Consider the following 16,144-nt stretch of genomic DNA (forward strand, 5'->3'; position numbering starts at 1 on the left):
CAATACAAATGATATCCTCTTTCTATGTTTATATGGGCTTTCCTATCAAAGTGGTCCTTTTCCCTCATCTGATGATGACTATCGAAAAACATATTCTGTTGAATTTTTCTAATCAAGATCCGGCAATTTTCAAATTTGTATGGAATTAAGATGAAGTATATAAGAGATGATCTAAGGAATGTAGTGATATGTATTGTTGTCGTCTGAGTCTCGTTGGATGTACTCCTTCTCTATCAAATAGTTGAGGCTTCTCTTGAGAGTACTTTCTGGAAGAGTAAACTTACTTGCCAGTGCATTGGTGGCAGCGTCTTGCAACTCTTCAAATGATGAGGTTCTCTTTGATTTCATTATTCTCACGAGTACCGCATTTGTTTGAACATTTCTTTGTCTTTCTAATGCTTCGTTGCTATTTATGCTATTGTTGGGAGTCTGAGCAGTATTAGAGTCCCGGGAGGACAGGATATTCCCACTTACAACCTGTACCTTGATTTTTCTAACTGGAGCTGTGAAGTTGTAGTTAATGTAAAATCTATCTATTGGACTTATGGTTCTAGTATTGGGGACTTTCCTGAGAATTTTCGATCTTGGTGCAAGTACCATTGATAATAAATGGCGTTTCAATTCTTGTTCTGCTATTCCTGTCTTTTCGTGCAACATGTCTAGTGTTACTTCATCGCTGTCTTCGAACATGAGGAAGATAGCTGCAGCATGAGTTGACATCACTAGTTCATGATATGTCTTATCAAATTGAAACCCGATCTCTACTAAGCCCAAAGTGTGTGCCCATTTTAAAACTCTTTCACCGTATTTCTTTGAGTACGTAACCTCGAAATTTTGTTTCAATTCTTCTAAGCGCGGTGGTAAAATGACATCATTCTCATCTATTAATTCATTAATATTTTCAAATGGCCATGATGTCATTGTCAACACCTGTGGTACGAATTCTATCTTTTCTTTATCATTAACAAAGTTCTTGTAAAAGCTCTTCGATAAGACAATTGAGGTAGACATATCTCTAAGCATTCCCTCCATCTTTGAGGTGAAAAAAGATCCCATATTATCCTTTATTTGTTTCACCATAAATCTTTCCATGTGTAATGCTGACCTCTGTTGTATTAATCTCTTTGAAAGCAATTGTGTATATGTATTTTCAAATGCATCCTTTTCTCTCAACAGTTTGAACAATTTTGTACAGTCTTGCAAATTATTCTTGGCTTTCTCTAAGTCTTCTTTATTCTGTGTCATTCTAAGATATGAATCGAGGTAAAAACATATGAATTGTATCGCTTGGTTCTTGTTGGTGTTGATGTATCTTGAAAATATCGTATCTAAGAAATGTGAAGAAGGTAACCTAGAGGGCAAATCGCTCTCATTCGCAGCGTCATCGTTATCTACATTTTCGTTATCTTCAATCTGGACAAAATCAATTAAATCTTGATATTTTAAATAGAAGTCGATAACTTGAGAAACCCACTCAGAGGCAACCTGTACGCGCTTTTTAGATGACTCTTCTATTTTGATCCCTCGTATTGTATTGAACACGATAGTATCCATAATTTCCAAAAGTCTGGATCTGTATGAAGTCTCATTAATTAGACTATACACTTCGAATAACAGCTGTTTATTGCATGATTTTAAAGTTGTCTCGATTAATGGAACAAATATAACATCGAATTTTTCTGATATCAAAAATTCTTCAATGGACGTCTTTATCTTAGTACAAGTGTCAGGATTTAAGAAATTCAAATCTAAGGAGTATTCGGAAGCAATGAGGTCCTTGATCTTTGCGAATAAGTCTGGTGCTGGAAGATTTATTGCGCTGATTGTATTATCATAATAATTCTTTGTCTCATTGATGAAATAATCTTCGAAATATGTTTCAAAAAAAGTATCATCTTTATCTGAGATAGTTTCTAACATCGATATTAACTCCTTCAGAACTTCAAACTTGCTATTACCATAAGATGGCGTCTGACGTACTTGATTTATCGTCACAGATATCGCTTTATTAACGTCTTCTTTCAACGGATGGAGTATAATGTCTCTAAAGACGTGCAAAGCTAAATCTACAATTTCTGGTAACCTGTTGCTCTTGCAGTACACTCTGTCCAAATAAATCATTAAATCTGCAACTAAATTGAAGTTTTCCCTCTGAATTTTCCAAAATTCTGCCACTTTCTGTAATATCTCCCAATCTTGATTCAGGTCACTGAATTGACTATCTTTCAGCTCGGTTAATTTGGAAGTAAAGAGCTCCTTTAAGTGATTGTACAAATCATCCGACCGTTTATAAATTACCAAATTATAAACAACATGGTATGTCTTCTCGAAGGATATTTCTTCTGTGTTATTAGCGTAGATCTTCTCAAAAGCATCATCAATTATTTCCAATGCAGCGTCATAATTCTCCACTGTGAAACCCTGTTTAGTAGGTATTCTAATCTTCCCTCTCTTATGAAGTGCATTTGGTCCACGAGAAAGCATTTCGAGCTAAAGGATTGATGAGTATGCAATTTAATTTTAGGAGTTCATCTATCATATGGCTCTTTTTTTCAATTGAATTTCTGATATTAGATTTCGCATATTAGAGAAAAAGCTCAATAAAGATCAATAGATATACAGAGAAATACACAAGTTACGGTTCGAAAACTACAAAGATAGTACCATATCATGTCATCATCGGATATTTTTGATGTCTTAAATATTAAACAGAAGTCTAAGAGCCCAATACATGGCTCTTCGCCGCTTCCTAGTGCTGGCTCATCAACAAATCTGACCCCAACTGGAAGCCGTGTTTCGAAGCCACAAGTGACGGGTATGCAGAGGGAATTGTATAACTTATTAGGGGATAACCAGCCCCCAGTAATGGTTCAACCTTCTAGTAAGTTTAAGGAGAAGCTGACGAGTAAAGCAAAGCCCTCTCCATGGACATATGCTGAATTTAAGCCAAGTGGTAAGAACAATATAAGATTGAGACATTGGGTAAAGGGCTCTAAGGATCTCCTGGGGCCTGAACCACAGGAATCTGATTTTGCAAAGTTTAGCGTTCGTTTGTCTTTGCCAGAGTTCACAGAAGAAGAATATGAATTGTTTATGAAGAGTGGTGAGACCAAGAATACAGAAAAGGAAGCTAATGCAAACAAATTAGATCTACAGGATAATGCTGAAAAGCCACCTATGTCGAATGTTTCAGAACGAGAATCTAATGTGGAAGATGAGAAGGAGAAAAATAAGGAAGAAAGTGCTGTTGAAGAGTCTGGCACTGAGAATGGAGAAGTTGGGAACAGCGGTAAGGTAGAGGCTGAAGAATGGACGTATGAAGAAGTCGCCTATCTTTTTACATTATGTCGCGAATACGATTTAAGATGGTTTGTTATCGATGACAGATACCTATTTGATGGTAAGAGTAGGCCATTAGAAGATTTGAAGGCTAAATTTTATGAAGTTTCAAAGAAATATTTCAAATTCAAGGATAATTCTGATGTCAAATTAGAATCATTAAATTTTTCTAAGGATAAAGAACTTGAAAGGAAAAAGTATTTACAAAGATTATTATCGAGATCTGCAGCAGAGATTGCTGAAGAAGAAGCGTTAATCATTGAATCGAGAAAATTCGAGATGGCAGCAAAGAAAACACTCAGTGAAAGAGAGGCATTACTACGTTTATTGGATTCTCCCATATCTACCCAAAATGTGTCGCAATATCTTTCTTCTCAGGGAATATCTCAATTGTACAACAATCTGTTGTCAGATAGAACACGAAAACGCAAGAATGACAATGGTGTACCTGAGAATCCATGGATGAAGCAACAACAACATTTTGCCCAACAAAGACAACAATTGCAACAGACGCAAGAGAGGAAAAACATTGAGACTCATTCTCAAGACGGACAGGCGTCCCCTAGAAAGACGAAGAAGCAGAAACAAGAACTTCAAACAGCAATGAAGAGGAAAAGCGAGGCAGCATATGCAGAGACTCTATTGAAAGATTTCAGCGCAGAAGAAAGGAAAGCGTTGGGGGTCGTAACGCACGGCGAAAAGCTGTCACCTGGTGTGTATCTGAGATCAACGAGAATACCCACATACAAACCGGCCTTACAAAACAGAGTTGTCGCCACTCTACACGAACTAGGTCTTCCGGTAAGACCAGCAATGCCATCGTTCGAAGTGGTGCAAAGACAGGAAGAACTGTTGAAGAAAATCGTCACTCTATTGGACATGAAGAAGCATATAGATAAGCTTGAAGCAGAAAAGTCAATAACCAAGTAAACAACATTATCATAGCTATCCCCCACTCATTTCTCCCACAAGCCCTAACAAAATAATCCTCTAGCCTCCGCTAGGCGGGCCACCCATGCACCGCTGCAGTAACCCGCAGGCAGAGTCGAGCGCAAAAGATCGCAAATTTCAGTTAGGGTAAGAGCGCAGCATTAGGCTGGGAAATGCCTTTGGACAACAAAATGCACAAAAACGACGCACATCGCAAAGAGTGAAATTTTTCAAGACAGCACTGCGAAAGTGAAAAAATTTTTTTCAACTTCTTGGATCATTGAATGAATATTTGTTAATTTACTTTTAAATGGAAGTATATTTAATATAAACGTTTTTACTCATTTCTTACACTTTTCAAGTTCATTTCTGTTTGTTCAAATTGAAATAGTTATCCATTATACAAATGTCCTTTTCCGATTTCTCCAAGGTTGAAACTTTACAAAAATTAAACACTTTCTTAGCCGACAAGTCCTACGTTGAAGGGTATGTTTTAATATCAACTGAGGCGTTGCTTTCTTTAGTTGAAGAAGAGAAGTTGTTTACGTGTGAATGATGAACTTATTCTTTGGTCCGTGTTTATGACAGGAAGTAAGACCCCTGGTATGAGTGACACAAAAGAGGTGATTAATTTCACGATTTCTGACAATTCATGTAAAATAACTTCTTTATTTCTTTTCTTAATGCAACGAAAAAATATAATAATATTGAGTCTCTTATTACTAACAATTTGTTTTTTTAGTACTGCTGCCTCTCAAGCTGATGTCGCTGTTTACAAGTCTTTCCAAAAGGCTTTCCCAGAATTCTCTAGATGGTTCAACCACGTTGCTTCCTTAGCTGACGAATTCGAAACCTTACCAGCCGGTTCTGCTCCAGCTGCTGCTGAAGAAGAAGAAGAAGACGACGAAGACGTTGATTTATTCGGTTCTGACGAAGAAGAAGATGCTGAAGCTGAAAAATTAAAGGCTCAAAGAGTTGCTGAATACCAAGCTAGAAAGGCTAACAAGCCAGCTAAGCCAGCCGCTAAATCTATTGTCACTTTAGATGTTAAACCATGGGATGATGAAACCGATTTAGAAGAAATGGTTGCCAACACTAAGGCCATCGAAATGGAAGGTTTAACCTGGGGTGCTCACCAATTTATTCCAATTGGTTTCGGTATCAAGAAATTACAAATCAACTGTGTTGTTGAAGATGACAAGGTTTCTTTAGATGACTTACAACAAGCTATTGAAGACGATGAAGACCACGTCCAATCTACTGATGTTGCTGCTATGCAAAAATTATAAGGAAAGAATTTTTTTTTAAATCAATATGATAAAAAAAGCTTTCTCTTTTCACTGAAGTTTCTCATCTGTTTACTTACTATCTTTTCTAAATAACTAGTGTAATTACCTTATCTCAATCAATATCGTTAAAGAAAATATTCACGTCATTTTTCCTTGTAAATAATTACTCTCTCTTTTACTACATTTTCTCTTCTGCATCTTGCGCCTTGCGTCAATAAAATATTATCATTTCATATATAAGATCATTCATTACATGTTAGTTATCTAAGAATATGTTAAGTCGTCTTACGAATATTAGAACCCTTCATCCATCCACGCAAGGGTTCTTCTAATACCTTCTTCGATCTGTACTTGTGGTTCATAACCCAATAATTTCTTGGCTTTAGATATGTTATGGTAACGATATGCACAAACAATTTTTACACGGAATGGTGTTAAACCAGGCTCTTTGCCCAGTAACTTGGAGAAAAATTCTGATAAGTATCCTGCAAAAATTGCCAATGGTCTCTTTAAGACAATAGTATGTTTTTCAATATGGCCGTCTGCTTTCCAAACCGTACGTGCCAGAGCCCAGAAGTAAGTTGGTGTGTCATTCGTTATAAAGAAAGCTTCACCTGAGACTTTTGAGACGGACTCTGGATCAAGTAACTTTTGTGCAGCAAGTACATGTGCATCAGCCACATTACCTGCATAGGTCCAATCGAATAAATTGTTATTATCACCAATTTGAAATTTTGATTGACCCAATTTAGCGACAGTCCTCAAACCTGGAACCAATTGACGATCTCCTGGACCGAAAATACCTGCTGGACGTAAAGATATTGTCAAAAATCCATTAGCTGGATCGTTTGCCTTTAATACCATATCTTCTGCAATCGCCTTCGTTTCATTATAAGCATCCATTGGTACCTCTGGGATGGGCCAGGTTTCATCAGCATTATGTAAATCTTCTCCATTGAATATAACACCTGCTGAAGAAGTATATACCAGAGCATCGATGTTCATCTTCTTACAAATATCAATAACATTTCTTGTTCCTTGAACGTTCACTTTCTGATAGATATCACTGGCAGCTCCATGCATTGGCGAAGCAGCATGGACGACGACATTGGCACCACTGATTTTAAGTGCCTCTTCGACGTCCTCAGGAGACGTTAAATCACCTTCATAACATTCAATATCTTCGGGCTTGAAATTGAATTGCTTTGATAACCTGTCAGGTAATGGCCTCACGTCGAACACACAAATTTTCGGTCTTGGTTCAATGTCGTAAAATTTCTGGATTAGATGTAAACCGAGGAAACCAGCACCACCTATAATCAATACAGAATTTATTTCTTTCATCCTTACTCCGTCCCAAGCAGTACTCGCAAATGTAATCCTCTCAAGCTTAGTCTAAAGAAGTTTTCTTATATAAAGACAGATATATATATATATATATACAATTCGAAACTCCTTTTACTGCACTCACGCAGGAGACATCGGTGTTTTCAATTAACGAAGGTTTACAATCTTATAAACGAGATATTTATCGAGAGGTTTTTTCGTCTTGCTGTAGAAAATTGATCGCTGGACGTCGAAAACCGAAAAAAGTCCCAAAGACGGCTCTATCAGTAAATAAAATGACTTTAAAGCTGTTAGACATTGTGGTATTTATACTTGCGTAAATTTCCATGCATCCCATTCGAAATTGGCATAACATCTGAATTCGTTACTTAGACCATTGGCGTGTTCTGGTAAAAATGTAGTAATGTGAATGTCTGGATAGACGTTGAACATAATTTCGTGCATTCTCTCACCTGTGCAGGAAATTAGACGATGTTTCAACGAAGCATTCTGTGTCTTGGATTTGTCATTAGGGGCCAACAATGTCTTTGCGGTTATAGATGCTGTAAATGTCACGAATTGTTAGTAAGAGATGGCTAAAGATTGGATCAAAAAAAGGGCAATGAACGGTACATACATTTTGTTTGGCAGTCGTCATTTAAGAATGGTGGGTCGATCAAGAGTCTATCAACTTTTCCCTTGATGCTTGATTCGAATTCGGTTGGTTTATTGTAGTCGTAGTAAACAAAATGATCTTTACCGGCCAATAATTCGAATCTGGTGTCGAACTCAAAAAGATAAATATGTTCAGTAGGTATATCCTCCTTAGGCATCTTTTGAATAGCAGCATACACTGATGGTGCACTGACAACAGCTATGACTGTTTCTGAGTCGGCACCTTCTAATAAAGCCCTAGCTAATGTATCAGCAGTGTTGTCGTTGTACCAAAATTGTGATAACTGCCAATCTTCTTTGAAAAGATTCATACCTTCTTTTTGCACTTTGTTCTGGAAGTCTTCATCACTCTGCTTGTAAAGTTTCTGGAACTCTTCCTGACGTTGTTGTTCCTCCTGCTTAAATTCTTGTAATGCAGCTAAAGCATTGGCTGATAATGTTCTATGAAAATGCATTAAAAGTTAGTAAAGATACTATCTATAGGAAAGAAAAATCTATCGTATACTGTGAACATACAATTCAATATCTGAATCTGAGTCTGACATCGTGGGTTTTTCTATCTTATCTAACCTATTCAATGCTCATCTCAAAGCTGTAAATTTCAAATTTTTTTCTTGAAATTTCTTCTGAAAAAGAAAAAATAAAACGTCGCAGCTGACAGTAGAAAGGTATGAACATAAAAATATAGTTATATGTTCTGTAGGATGTTGGCATGGTTCATGACACTAGTTTTGGAAATTTTTGGATCTCAATTCGAATCGATTGAGTCTTTTCACCGGCTTTTAATTTGCGAAGAAAACTCGATAAACTTGTCTGATTAAACCGGCCAATAATTTACAGGAGTTAAAGCATGAACATTATCTCGCAGTAACTTATTCCAATTGTTTGTGATAAGTCCCTCCTTTCTTGCAATGACTCTAAAATGTACGTTCTTTGGTCGCTTCAGTCCATCACCTTGGATTCTTACAGAAGCAGAATGAGACTTAACTCCAACTTTCACCGGACTATACCATAGTGATAAAGTGCTTGAAAATAGCTGTAACTACACATATCAACTCTGAGTCGATGTGTGACAGTAGGTGTTGCAAAAAAATTTCCAAAAAATAATGAAGGATGCGAGGTTCGAACTCGCGCGGACACCGTCCAACAGATCTTAAGTCTGCCGCCTTAGACCACTCGGCCAACCCTCCATACGGTTTTATGGTTTCGTTTATTTTGAGAGTACCCCACATTGGACTTTGATACTTTGTCCAAACGATAGCTACCTAATCAAAAAGAGTTGGAAAAATGCCAGTAAGCCCGAAGCATTTAAACTATCGTTTAGGCACCGTTTTTATAATCTGCTCTCCCTGTTGTACTTCATAAACCTATAGACGATCGTATATAAGTAGCAAAAGTTAGAATAGTTAGCGAGTTATGGCCAGAATTATCGTAAATTGAAACTTTCAGAAGTAAAGAGGGGCAACACTGAATATAGATCTATTAATAATATTCTTCCGTCAGGAATAGATACTATAAAATAATTGTTTAGAATGAGGAAGGCTATCAAGTTTAGGGAACATTGGGCTATTATCTCTTATTAGGAGCTAAAATATAAATTTTAAAAAACAAAAGATACAATACTACAAAATTAACCATTAAGAGCATGATAGTTCACCAAATATACTATATAATATCCTTAACATCGAGAGTATCACAATATATTCAAGATCTCACCAAAATTCACGCGATGAGTTTTAATTTTAGGCGTGATGATAATCAGATAACCTAAATATCTAGAAGAAAAATGCTTTGCAGAATAACAGCGGGAACAATAATATACATCTGGAAATGATAACTTTCACGTATTAGCATAACATACCAGTATTTCTTACATTGCTTATAAAGATACCTTGGGACTTATAAAGGTAGTTCTAGCGAAAAGTTTAATGACAAGCCCTGAAAAAAAAAACTCATAAGAACGCTTCGAGCTCCATCCTCAAACATATAAGCAACATTTGGCTGTTTGTAATGGAAAAGGAAGTTTCAGTAGCACATATCCAACATGATTTTGTAGATTGTATTCGTGATAAATATCAGGGAAATGAAGGTACCGAAAACGATGCCTTTTTTATTAATGTCGACCAAAGCTTAGATAAGGTGGAGGAATATAGAGTGAAAGTTCTAAAGGAAAAGGACGTATTTAGTATTGAAAATGGGAATACTTTTGAGAAATTGAATTCTGCTGTGTATCAAGCTAATTTGGACAACAAAAAATACAAATTTCAAACTATTAGGCATGACCATACAATTGAAAAGACAAGTGTTAATTGGACCTCAGTGGACGTGTTTCAAGGACAAAAGACATTGTATTGCCTGGGTGACTCTAATGGTAATATAGCTGTTTACAACGCTAAATATGAAACTGTTAGGGAGATAGAGGATGCACATGCAAGCGATATAACCTCATTAAAGTTCTTTCCTAGTGGTGAGGTACTTTTATCAGCATCCACTGATATGCAACTAAAATTGTGGTCTATTATGGATGGTTCGAGTCCAAGAACCTTTGTTGGCCACAAATCGAAAGTAACAGGAACTGCTATGATAGAGCGAGGAAGAAACTTTCTCTCTTCCTCACATGATGGTACTATCCGCCTATGGGAATGTGGTTCTGGCCTCAATTTGCATTCTTTCAAGAGAAAGGAAAACCCAAATGATGGTGTAAATACAATACAACTAATGTCGCATGTAAATAATGTTCATGAAAGTGAATCCGCTAATGACCTAGAATTCGGTACTACTGGAAAACAGATCTTAGGTGGGCACGTATCAGGTGTAATCACTTTACATGATGTCTTTTCAAAACGACAAGTGCTCCAAATTCCGAGTGCCTTTATGTCTTCATGCAGTTCCTTAACGATAAATTCCTCTGACAATAACTACGTGTATGGCGGCTATGAAAATGGTGCATTAGCTTTATGGGATTTAAGAAACCCTCTAAAGCCTGTCGACGTTGCATACATAAACAAGGGCATACCAGTAAATTATACTTATTACTTTAATGGCTCGTTGTATGTTTCTTCAGGTGTCGACACAAGCATGAAATTCGAAACAGATCCTTCCACTAAATTCATTAATACCAATTCGCCTACGTTCCTCGTCTCTGAAGATCACGAAATAGCGCAATATACAGGCATTTCTTCTAGTAATGGAGTCGTTGCAGTAGGCAATTGGGGATTTTGCGCAGAATATTCTAATTAGCGATGGAAGAATAACCACTTTCTACAACATATGAAAAGCGTTCAAATAAGCCTATATATACCTCCTTATATATATTAGATTGAATAGATACAATTCGCAAGCTGAAGGTTATTCATCCCTTAGTGAGTTATTAGACTGAAAACGTGTTTCCGGGTTATTATTCTTTTTAATATTAAGTATGTAATGAAAAATCCAGATCTACAATGGATACTACGTAAATTAGTGAGGTTGAAAGGGCCAAACTAAACCAATTTACTCCCATTGTAAGATGACTGAGGCTTCGAAAGATCAAATATCTAATGACGATCCCCTCCTGAATATGTTTTTCGATGACGGCTTTGTCCCTCAGGCCTTCGTGGATATTCTATTGACCAATAGTAACTCTGAGGACACGACACAAGTACAATCAACGGCATCATCGTTACTGACCAGATTGGATTTCTACACTAAAAATCTAACTGCTGAATTGGAAAGTACTATCTTTAACCTAGAAAAGCTTTCAGAGGCTTTGCCGGGTACGTGGGTCAATCCTGCATTAAATACAGATGACACTAATGATGATCAACCGATGGGCACATCAAAACTAGAGTACTACATAGATACTCTGGGAAGTGCAGTAAGAGCTCTAGAGTTAGATGTTGCTAAGGTTGAGACACAATTAGGGGAACTGAAGTCCCATTATACAAACAGTGAAAATATCAAGGTAAGGTTAAACAAACTGCATATCGTTAAGAAAAGACTTAATATCGTTTTACAGTACTTCATAAAATTGAAGAATATTTCCAACATTACAGATTCCACGAAAAGATCTGATTCAAATAGTAATCTAACATCAATATCAGATTTTAAAATTTCACTTCAGACACTTGAGGAAACTATTGATCAATCATTATTAGACCTTCTGGAAAATGAAACGGTAGAGAAAAAAGAGAAAGATTTACTACTTAAGGTACGGGATTTTTGTGAATTAACAATTTTATTCAAAGGTTTAGGTGAATTCTATGAAGCGTATTCTGAATTTGCTTTGAACATTCAAAACAAAGCAAATGATTACATGAGTAGGAAAAATGTGGAGAATGCGTTCAGTATATAACAAAAGTATATGAATATAAAATAATAATTAAGTTCCAATATTACATAAATATCTTTACAACGAAACAGATAATATTAAAATATTAACAACTCATGGAAAATAGTGTATTTAAAAAAATGCGCTTGATGACTCGGTACTCTCGTCATCATTAAGTAAGGCCTCTTCATCAGCAGACTTGCTTTTATCAATTCTACCTCTAATGAATTCAAATGTGAGAATGTATTTACATTTATTGAATGCCTTGGATGGAAAGAATTTCAATGCCAACTCATCTGGACATATTCTTATTATGACACCAACAGGTAATGATAACATACCACACAAAATGGCTGTTTCCCACATAGCTTTTGTTTGAGGTGCGATGGAAAATGGAGCGCCGCCAAAGAACATGATCAAAACTTGGAAGCAACCGATAATTGCCATGATAACTAGGAAGTAATAGTTTCTGAAAAGATCTTGGAAAAAATTCAAATTAACTTGCGAAATTCTATCCTTCCAATTTGTGATTTCATCACACTCATCTAATTTTCTTGAAACCAATAACGTGAAGAATTGTAACCAAACAAATGTGTTGAATGTCATGGCATTAAGTTGCTGTTGTTCATGTCCAGTTATTTTTTTCTTGTGTGGGAAAAATAGAGCTTGTCCATGGAAATGTAAAACGAATGTAACAATCAGCTGCAATGTAGACTGTCCAAGAATCATTTTCCAAGTTGAAGCCGCAATCAATGGTGTGGAACGACCTTTTGGTTTTCTATTCATGATATTTGGATCTGGTTTATCAGTTGCTAATGCTAAAGCGGCTAAAGTGTCCATGATTAAATTAACCCACAATAATTGAACTGCAGTCAATACTGAGGATTCGTCTTCAGAAGCAACAGCGGAAACAAAAGTCAGAATAACTGCTGTAACATTAACGATTAACTGAAATTGAATGAATTTTTTGATTGAAATTGAAACACACCTACCCCATTTTATAGCGTTGACAATGGCAGAAAAATCATCTGTCATTAAAACAATATCAGAAGCCTCTCTTGCGACTTCAGTACCAGATATACCCATGGAAAAACCCACATCGGCTAACTTCAAGGCAGGAGCATCGTTAGTACCATCTCCGGTTACTGCGACAACTTCTCCCATTCTTTTCAAAGTTTCCACCAACAATCTTTTATCTTCAGGAGAAGATCTAGCCATTACTCTTAGGTTTGGTAGAACTCTTAATCTTTCCTCTTTGGTTAGTGTTCTGAACTTGGGTCCTTCAATTGAATATTCTGGATCCTGAAAAGTTTCGGTAGTTAAAATATTACAGTTTCTGGCGATTGCTCTTGCTGTTAATAGATTATCACCGGTGATCATTCTCACTGTTACACCAGCATTTTGACATTGTTTAACCGAGTCTTTAACTTGTGGACGTAGTGGATCTTGAATACCAACGATACCATCTAAAACTAAATCACTTCTATCATATTTGGATATTAAACCTGGTGAAACAAAATTTGGGTTGTCAGTATCCTTTAAGTCAGCTGGTGGCCATTCAGTAACGTTATCAAAATTCATATGAGCCAAGGAAATTGCTCTTAAAGCTCCGACAGCCAATTTTTCAATTTCTTGATTGATTTCATTCCTATCAATCTCAATCAATTCATCATTATTTGAATTCTTTTGATATTTACAGTTATTAGAAACAATTTCTGCGGCACCTTTAACGTACAATTTATAGTTATCACAATCCTTATATTTTACTATTATTCCACTCCATTTTCTTGAACTTTCAAAAGGTATAATCTGTACTATTTCTTCAATGTTAAAATTTTCTACTGTGTTATCACGTAAATTTTGCAAAGTACCGAATTTCAAATTCATGGATTTCCTAGCTAATCTTAAAAGGGCAGTTTCAGTTTTTGATCCAATGTAAGGTTCTTGTCTTCCCTCTGAGATTTTGGTGAGCAAATCTTCTTCACTACTACCATTGTTAGCGTCAGTATCATCGCGATCAATAGCATTTTCTGGAGTGTATTCACTATTTTCAAAAGCTGTTGAATTGAGGATGACATTTGTATATACGTCACTTATTAGAGATTCTGATGTGTTTTGAAACAACTCTTTAGAATCTGATTCTGTTGGTTCAGAATCGTCAAAGTGAGTATTACCGAAAAGACCTTTCACTACAGTCATTACATTTTCTGTCAAAGTACCCGTCTTATCTGAACAAACAGCTGTAGCAGAACCCATTGTTTCACAAGCTCTGAGTACTCTCACAAGGTTACCATCTTTGGTCATTCTTGTAGTTGCAAAAGCTAATGCTAAAGTGACAGCCAATGGTAGACCTTCAGGAACAGCAACGACTATAATTGTGATTGCAGTGATGAAAATGTTCATGAATTTGTTACCCCTTTGAGCTGGATCCAAATGATGGAATCTACCGTGTGGTGATAGAACGTAGAATAAAAATCTTATGAAAAGCACTAAAAATAAAAAGAGCGCAGCTATACAGCCGTAGACGGAAATACTGTCGGCTAACTGACTTAGACGTTCTTGTAATGGTGTTGATTCAGGTTCCACATTTAATGACATCATAGTTTTCCCGTGAATTGAGTTTTCACCGACGGAAGTCACAATAGCTTTACCTAAACCTGATAATAACTTAGATCCTGATATGAGCATACAATCTGGGAATTTATCACCGTTTGAATCAACAGAGCCTATATCAATGGATTTATCATTATGGTTTATTTTCAAGACATGAGACAATGGAAATTTTTTAATGGTTTCAGTTTCACCAGTTATTGTAGATTCATCAACTTCACAAGTACCTGATACTAATATAGAATCGGCCGGTACAACGTCACCGGTTTGTAAATTGACTAAGTCACCTACTAACAGATCATATATGGAGACTAACAATTCTTTATTATCTCTAATGACAATAATTTTCCTATTTTCCTTCTTTTCATTTAATTTAACGAATTGTAATTCCTTTTGATAATCATTAGCGGCACCTACGACAACAACGACTACAACGGCTAGCATGATTGCAATACCTTCTACCCAATCTACTTTCTTAATCTTGTTACCTTCAGGGTCGAAGGCTGGTGGTTGAAACAGTAATTCGTACATTCCCAAAGCGAATGAAACGATAGCTGCACCCGTTAATAGAAGCATTGTCTTATCATTGAAAGCTTCCCATATGAGTTGATAGAAAGTCTTTGGTACACGTTTTGGTATCCTATTATCTTTATATTTTGAATAGCGATTTGATTGATGGTAATCAGTTAATTGATGTATACCATTTGTTTTGTGAGTATTAAGATATTTATATAGATTTGACTCATTATCATGGAAAAGAGTAGCAAATGCATGAATAGATTTTGGATTATGCAGACTGGAGAGTTGGTCTACAGAGAGAGGATAATCGTAATGATCTTGGGACATATGAGAGGGTAGGTATAAAAAATAACTATATTCTTCTTCTTTTTTCGAGTATTAAATTCTTTCGTTAGATAATGTACATGAAAGAGATTACTGTGAAGAGAATATCAGTAAAGGAAGTACGGAGGGTTCCTTTGATTCAGTTCAGTTGATTAATCTGATGAAATCAAATCAATTTAACTAAATTAAGTAATTCGGACCTGTATATATATATATATAACATATATTACATACAATTTCATGTAGATAGTTTTGCAGAGGGGTCCTTCTTCCACTTTAATTCTATAGCACTCAGCCTCTTTTTTTTTTCACAGTATCTTCCCATTGCAATGTAGGCTAGTTTTTCAGATTTGCTCGACAAATTTCCCTGATTCCATTTCCGGCTCTTCCAGTCCAATTCTAGAATTCTTGGTGAGGGAAGGAGGCGGGGGGGGGGGGGGGTGGTGGTCGGTAAAAGCCGGGTGGTAAAAAAAAGGCAAAGGAAACTATCAAAATATATGGGTACCCACATACACGTGGTTTTCACGTGAGACTGCGGCAAAATAAAATAAATGGCTAATTCGTTGTCACAAGGGGAGTGGCAAAAAAAAAAAAGAAAACTCATTCTGTCGTTCACTCCGGTGCGACGTTCGTTCATAATGCTATGCAAACTCATCACTTTGCAAAATCGAGCAGTGCGAATACCGAATCGGGAAACATCCGCGTAATTGGAACCAGAACCCTCCCAGTTACTCTCTGAGTCCCACGCGCCCCCCCACGCCGATTCACGTGGCAAAAAATTAAATTTTAGCTATCCGTTATTCAGATAATCCGCCTACTATCC

At 36.4% G+C, this 16,144-nt stretch overlaps 8 protein-coding genes and 1 non-coding gene across 9 annotated transcripts; 4 read left to right on the plus strand and 5 right to left on the minus strand.

Annotated features, from left to right (window-relative positions):
• Nucleotides 1-171: 171 nt before the first annotated feature.
• CUL3 (cullin CUL3) lies at nt 172-2,484 on the minus strand (the record flags this gene model as incomplete). The annotated part of the gene is made up of 1 exon (XM_003958011.1): nt 172-2,484. One exon carries the CDS (start codon nt 2,482-2,484, stop codon nt 172-174), a length of 2,313 nt encoding a protein of 770 aa, XP_003958060.1.
• Nucleotides 2,485-2,670: 186 nt separating this feature from the next.
• SWC4 (Swc4p) lies at nt 2,671-4,269 on the plus strand (the record flags this gene model as incomplete). Its single annotated transcript, XM_003958012.1, has 1 exon — nt 2,671-4,269. One exon carries the CDS (start codon nt 2,671-2,673, stop codon nt 4,267-4,269), a length of 1,599 nt encoding a protein of 532 aa, XP_003958061.1.
• A 406-nt stretch (nt 4,270-4,675) lies between these two features.
• EFB1 (translation elongation factor 1 subunit beta) lies at nt 4,676-5,558 on the plus strand (the record flags this gene model as incomplete). Its single annotated transcript, XM_003958013.1, has 2 exons — nt 4,676-4,755; nt 5,012-5,558. 2 exons carry the CDS (start codon nt 4,676-4,678, stop codon nt 5,556-5,558), a joined length of 627 nt encoding a protein of 208 aa, XP_003958062.1.
• Nucleotides 5,559-5,852: 294 nt separating this feature from the next.
• ERG26 (sterol-4-alpha-carboxylate 3-dehydrogenase (decarboxylating)) lies at nt 5,853-6,902 on the minus strand (the record flags this gene model as incomplete). The annotated part of the gene is made up of 1 exon (XM_003958014.1): nt 5,853-6,902. One exon carries the CDS (start codon nt 6,900-6,902, stop codon nt 5,853-5,855), a length of 1,050 nt encoding a protein of 349 aa, XP_003958063.1.
• A 309-nt stretch (nt 6,903-7,211) lies between these two features.
• EFM5 (protein-lysine N-methyltransferase) lies at nt 7,212-8,104 on the minus strand (the record flags this gene model as incomplete). Its single annotated transcript, XM_003958015.1, has 3 exons — nt 7,212-7,447; nt 7,522-8,000; nt 8,076-8,104. The coding sequence occupies 3 exons, from the start codon at nt 8,102-8,104 to the stop codon at nt 7,212-7,214; spliced, it is 744 nt and encodes a 247-aa protein (XP_003958064.1).
• A 562-nt stretch (nt 8,105-8,666) lies between these two features.
• Nucleotides 8,667-8,749, minus strand: KAFR0Ftrna17L. The gene has a single exon. It is a non-coding gene; the product is annotated as a tRNA-Leu (tRNA).
• An 820-nt stretch (nt 8,750-9,569) lies between these two features.
• RPN14 (Rpn14p) lies at nt 9,570-10,799 on the plus strand (the record flags this gene model as incomplete). The annotated part of the gene is made up of 1 exon (XM_003958016.1): nt 9,570-10,799. One exon carries the CDS (start codon nt 9,570-9,572, stop codon nt 10,797-10,799), a length of 1,230 nt encoding a protein of 409 aa, XP_003958065.1.
• Nucleotides 10,800-11,067: 268 nt separating this feature from the next.
• COG7 (Golgi transport complex subunit COG7) lies at nt 11,068-11,892 on the plus strand (the record flags this gene model as incomplete). The annotated part of the gene is made up of 1 exon (XM_003958017.1): nt 11,068-11,892. The coding sequence occupies one exon, from the start codon at nt 11,068-11,070 to the stop codon at nt 11,890-11,892; it is 825 nt and encodes a 274-aa protein (XP_003958066.1).
• A 108-nt stretch (nt 11,893-12,000) lies between these two features.
• Nucleotides 12,001-15,324, minus strand: PMC1 (calcium-transporting ATPase PMC1; the record flags this gene model as incomplete). The annotated part of the gene is made up of 1 exon (XM_003958018.1): nt 12,001-15,324. One exon carries the CDS (start codon nt 15,322-15,324, stop codon nt 12,001-12,003), a length of 3,324 nt encoding a protein of 1,107 aa, XP_003958067.1.
• Between the last annotated feature and the right edge of the window lie 820 nt (nt 15,325-16,144).

This window comes from Kazachstania africana, chromosome 6 (genome assembly GCF_000304475.1).
Source record: "Kazachstania africana CBS 2517 chromosome 6, complete genome".
Lineage (NCBI taxonomy): Eukaryota > Fungi > Ascomycota > Saccharomycetes > Saccharomycetales > Saccharomycetaceae > Kazachstania > Kazachstania africana.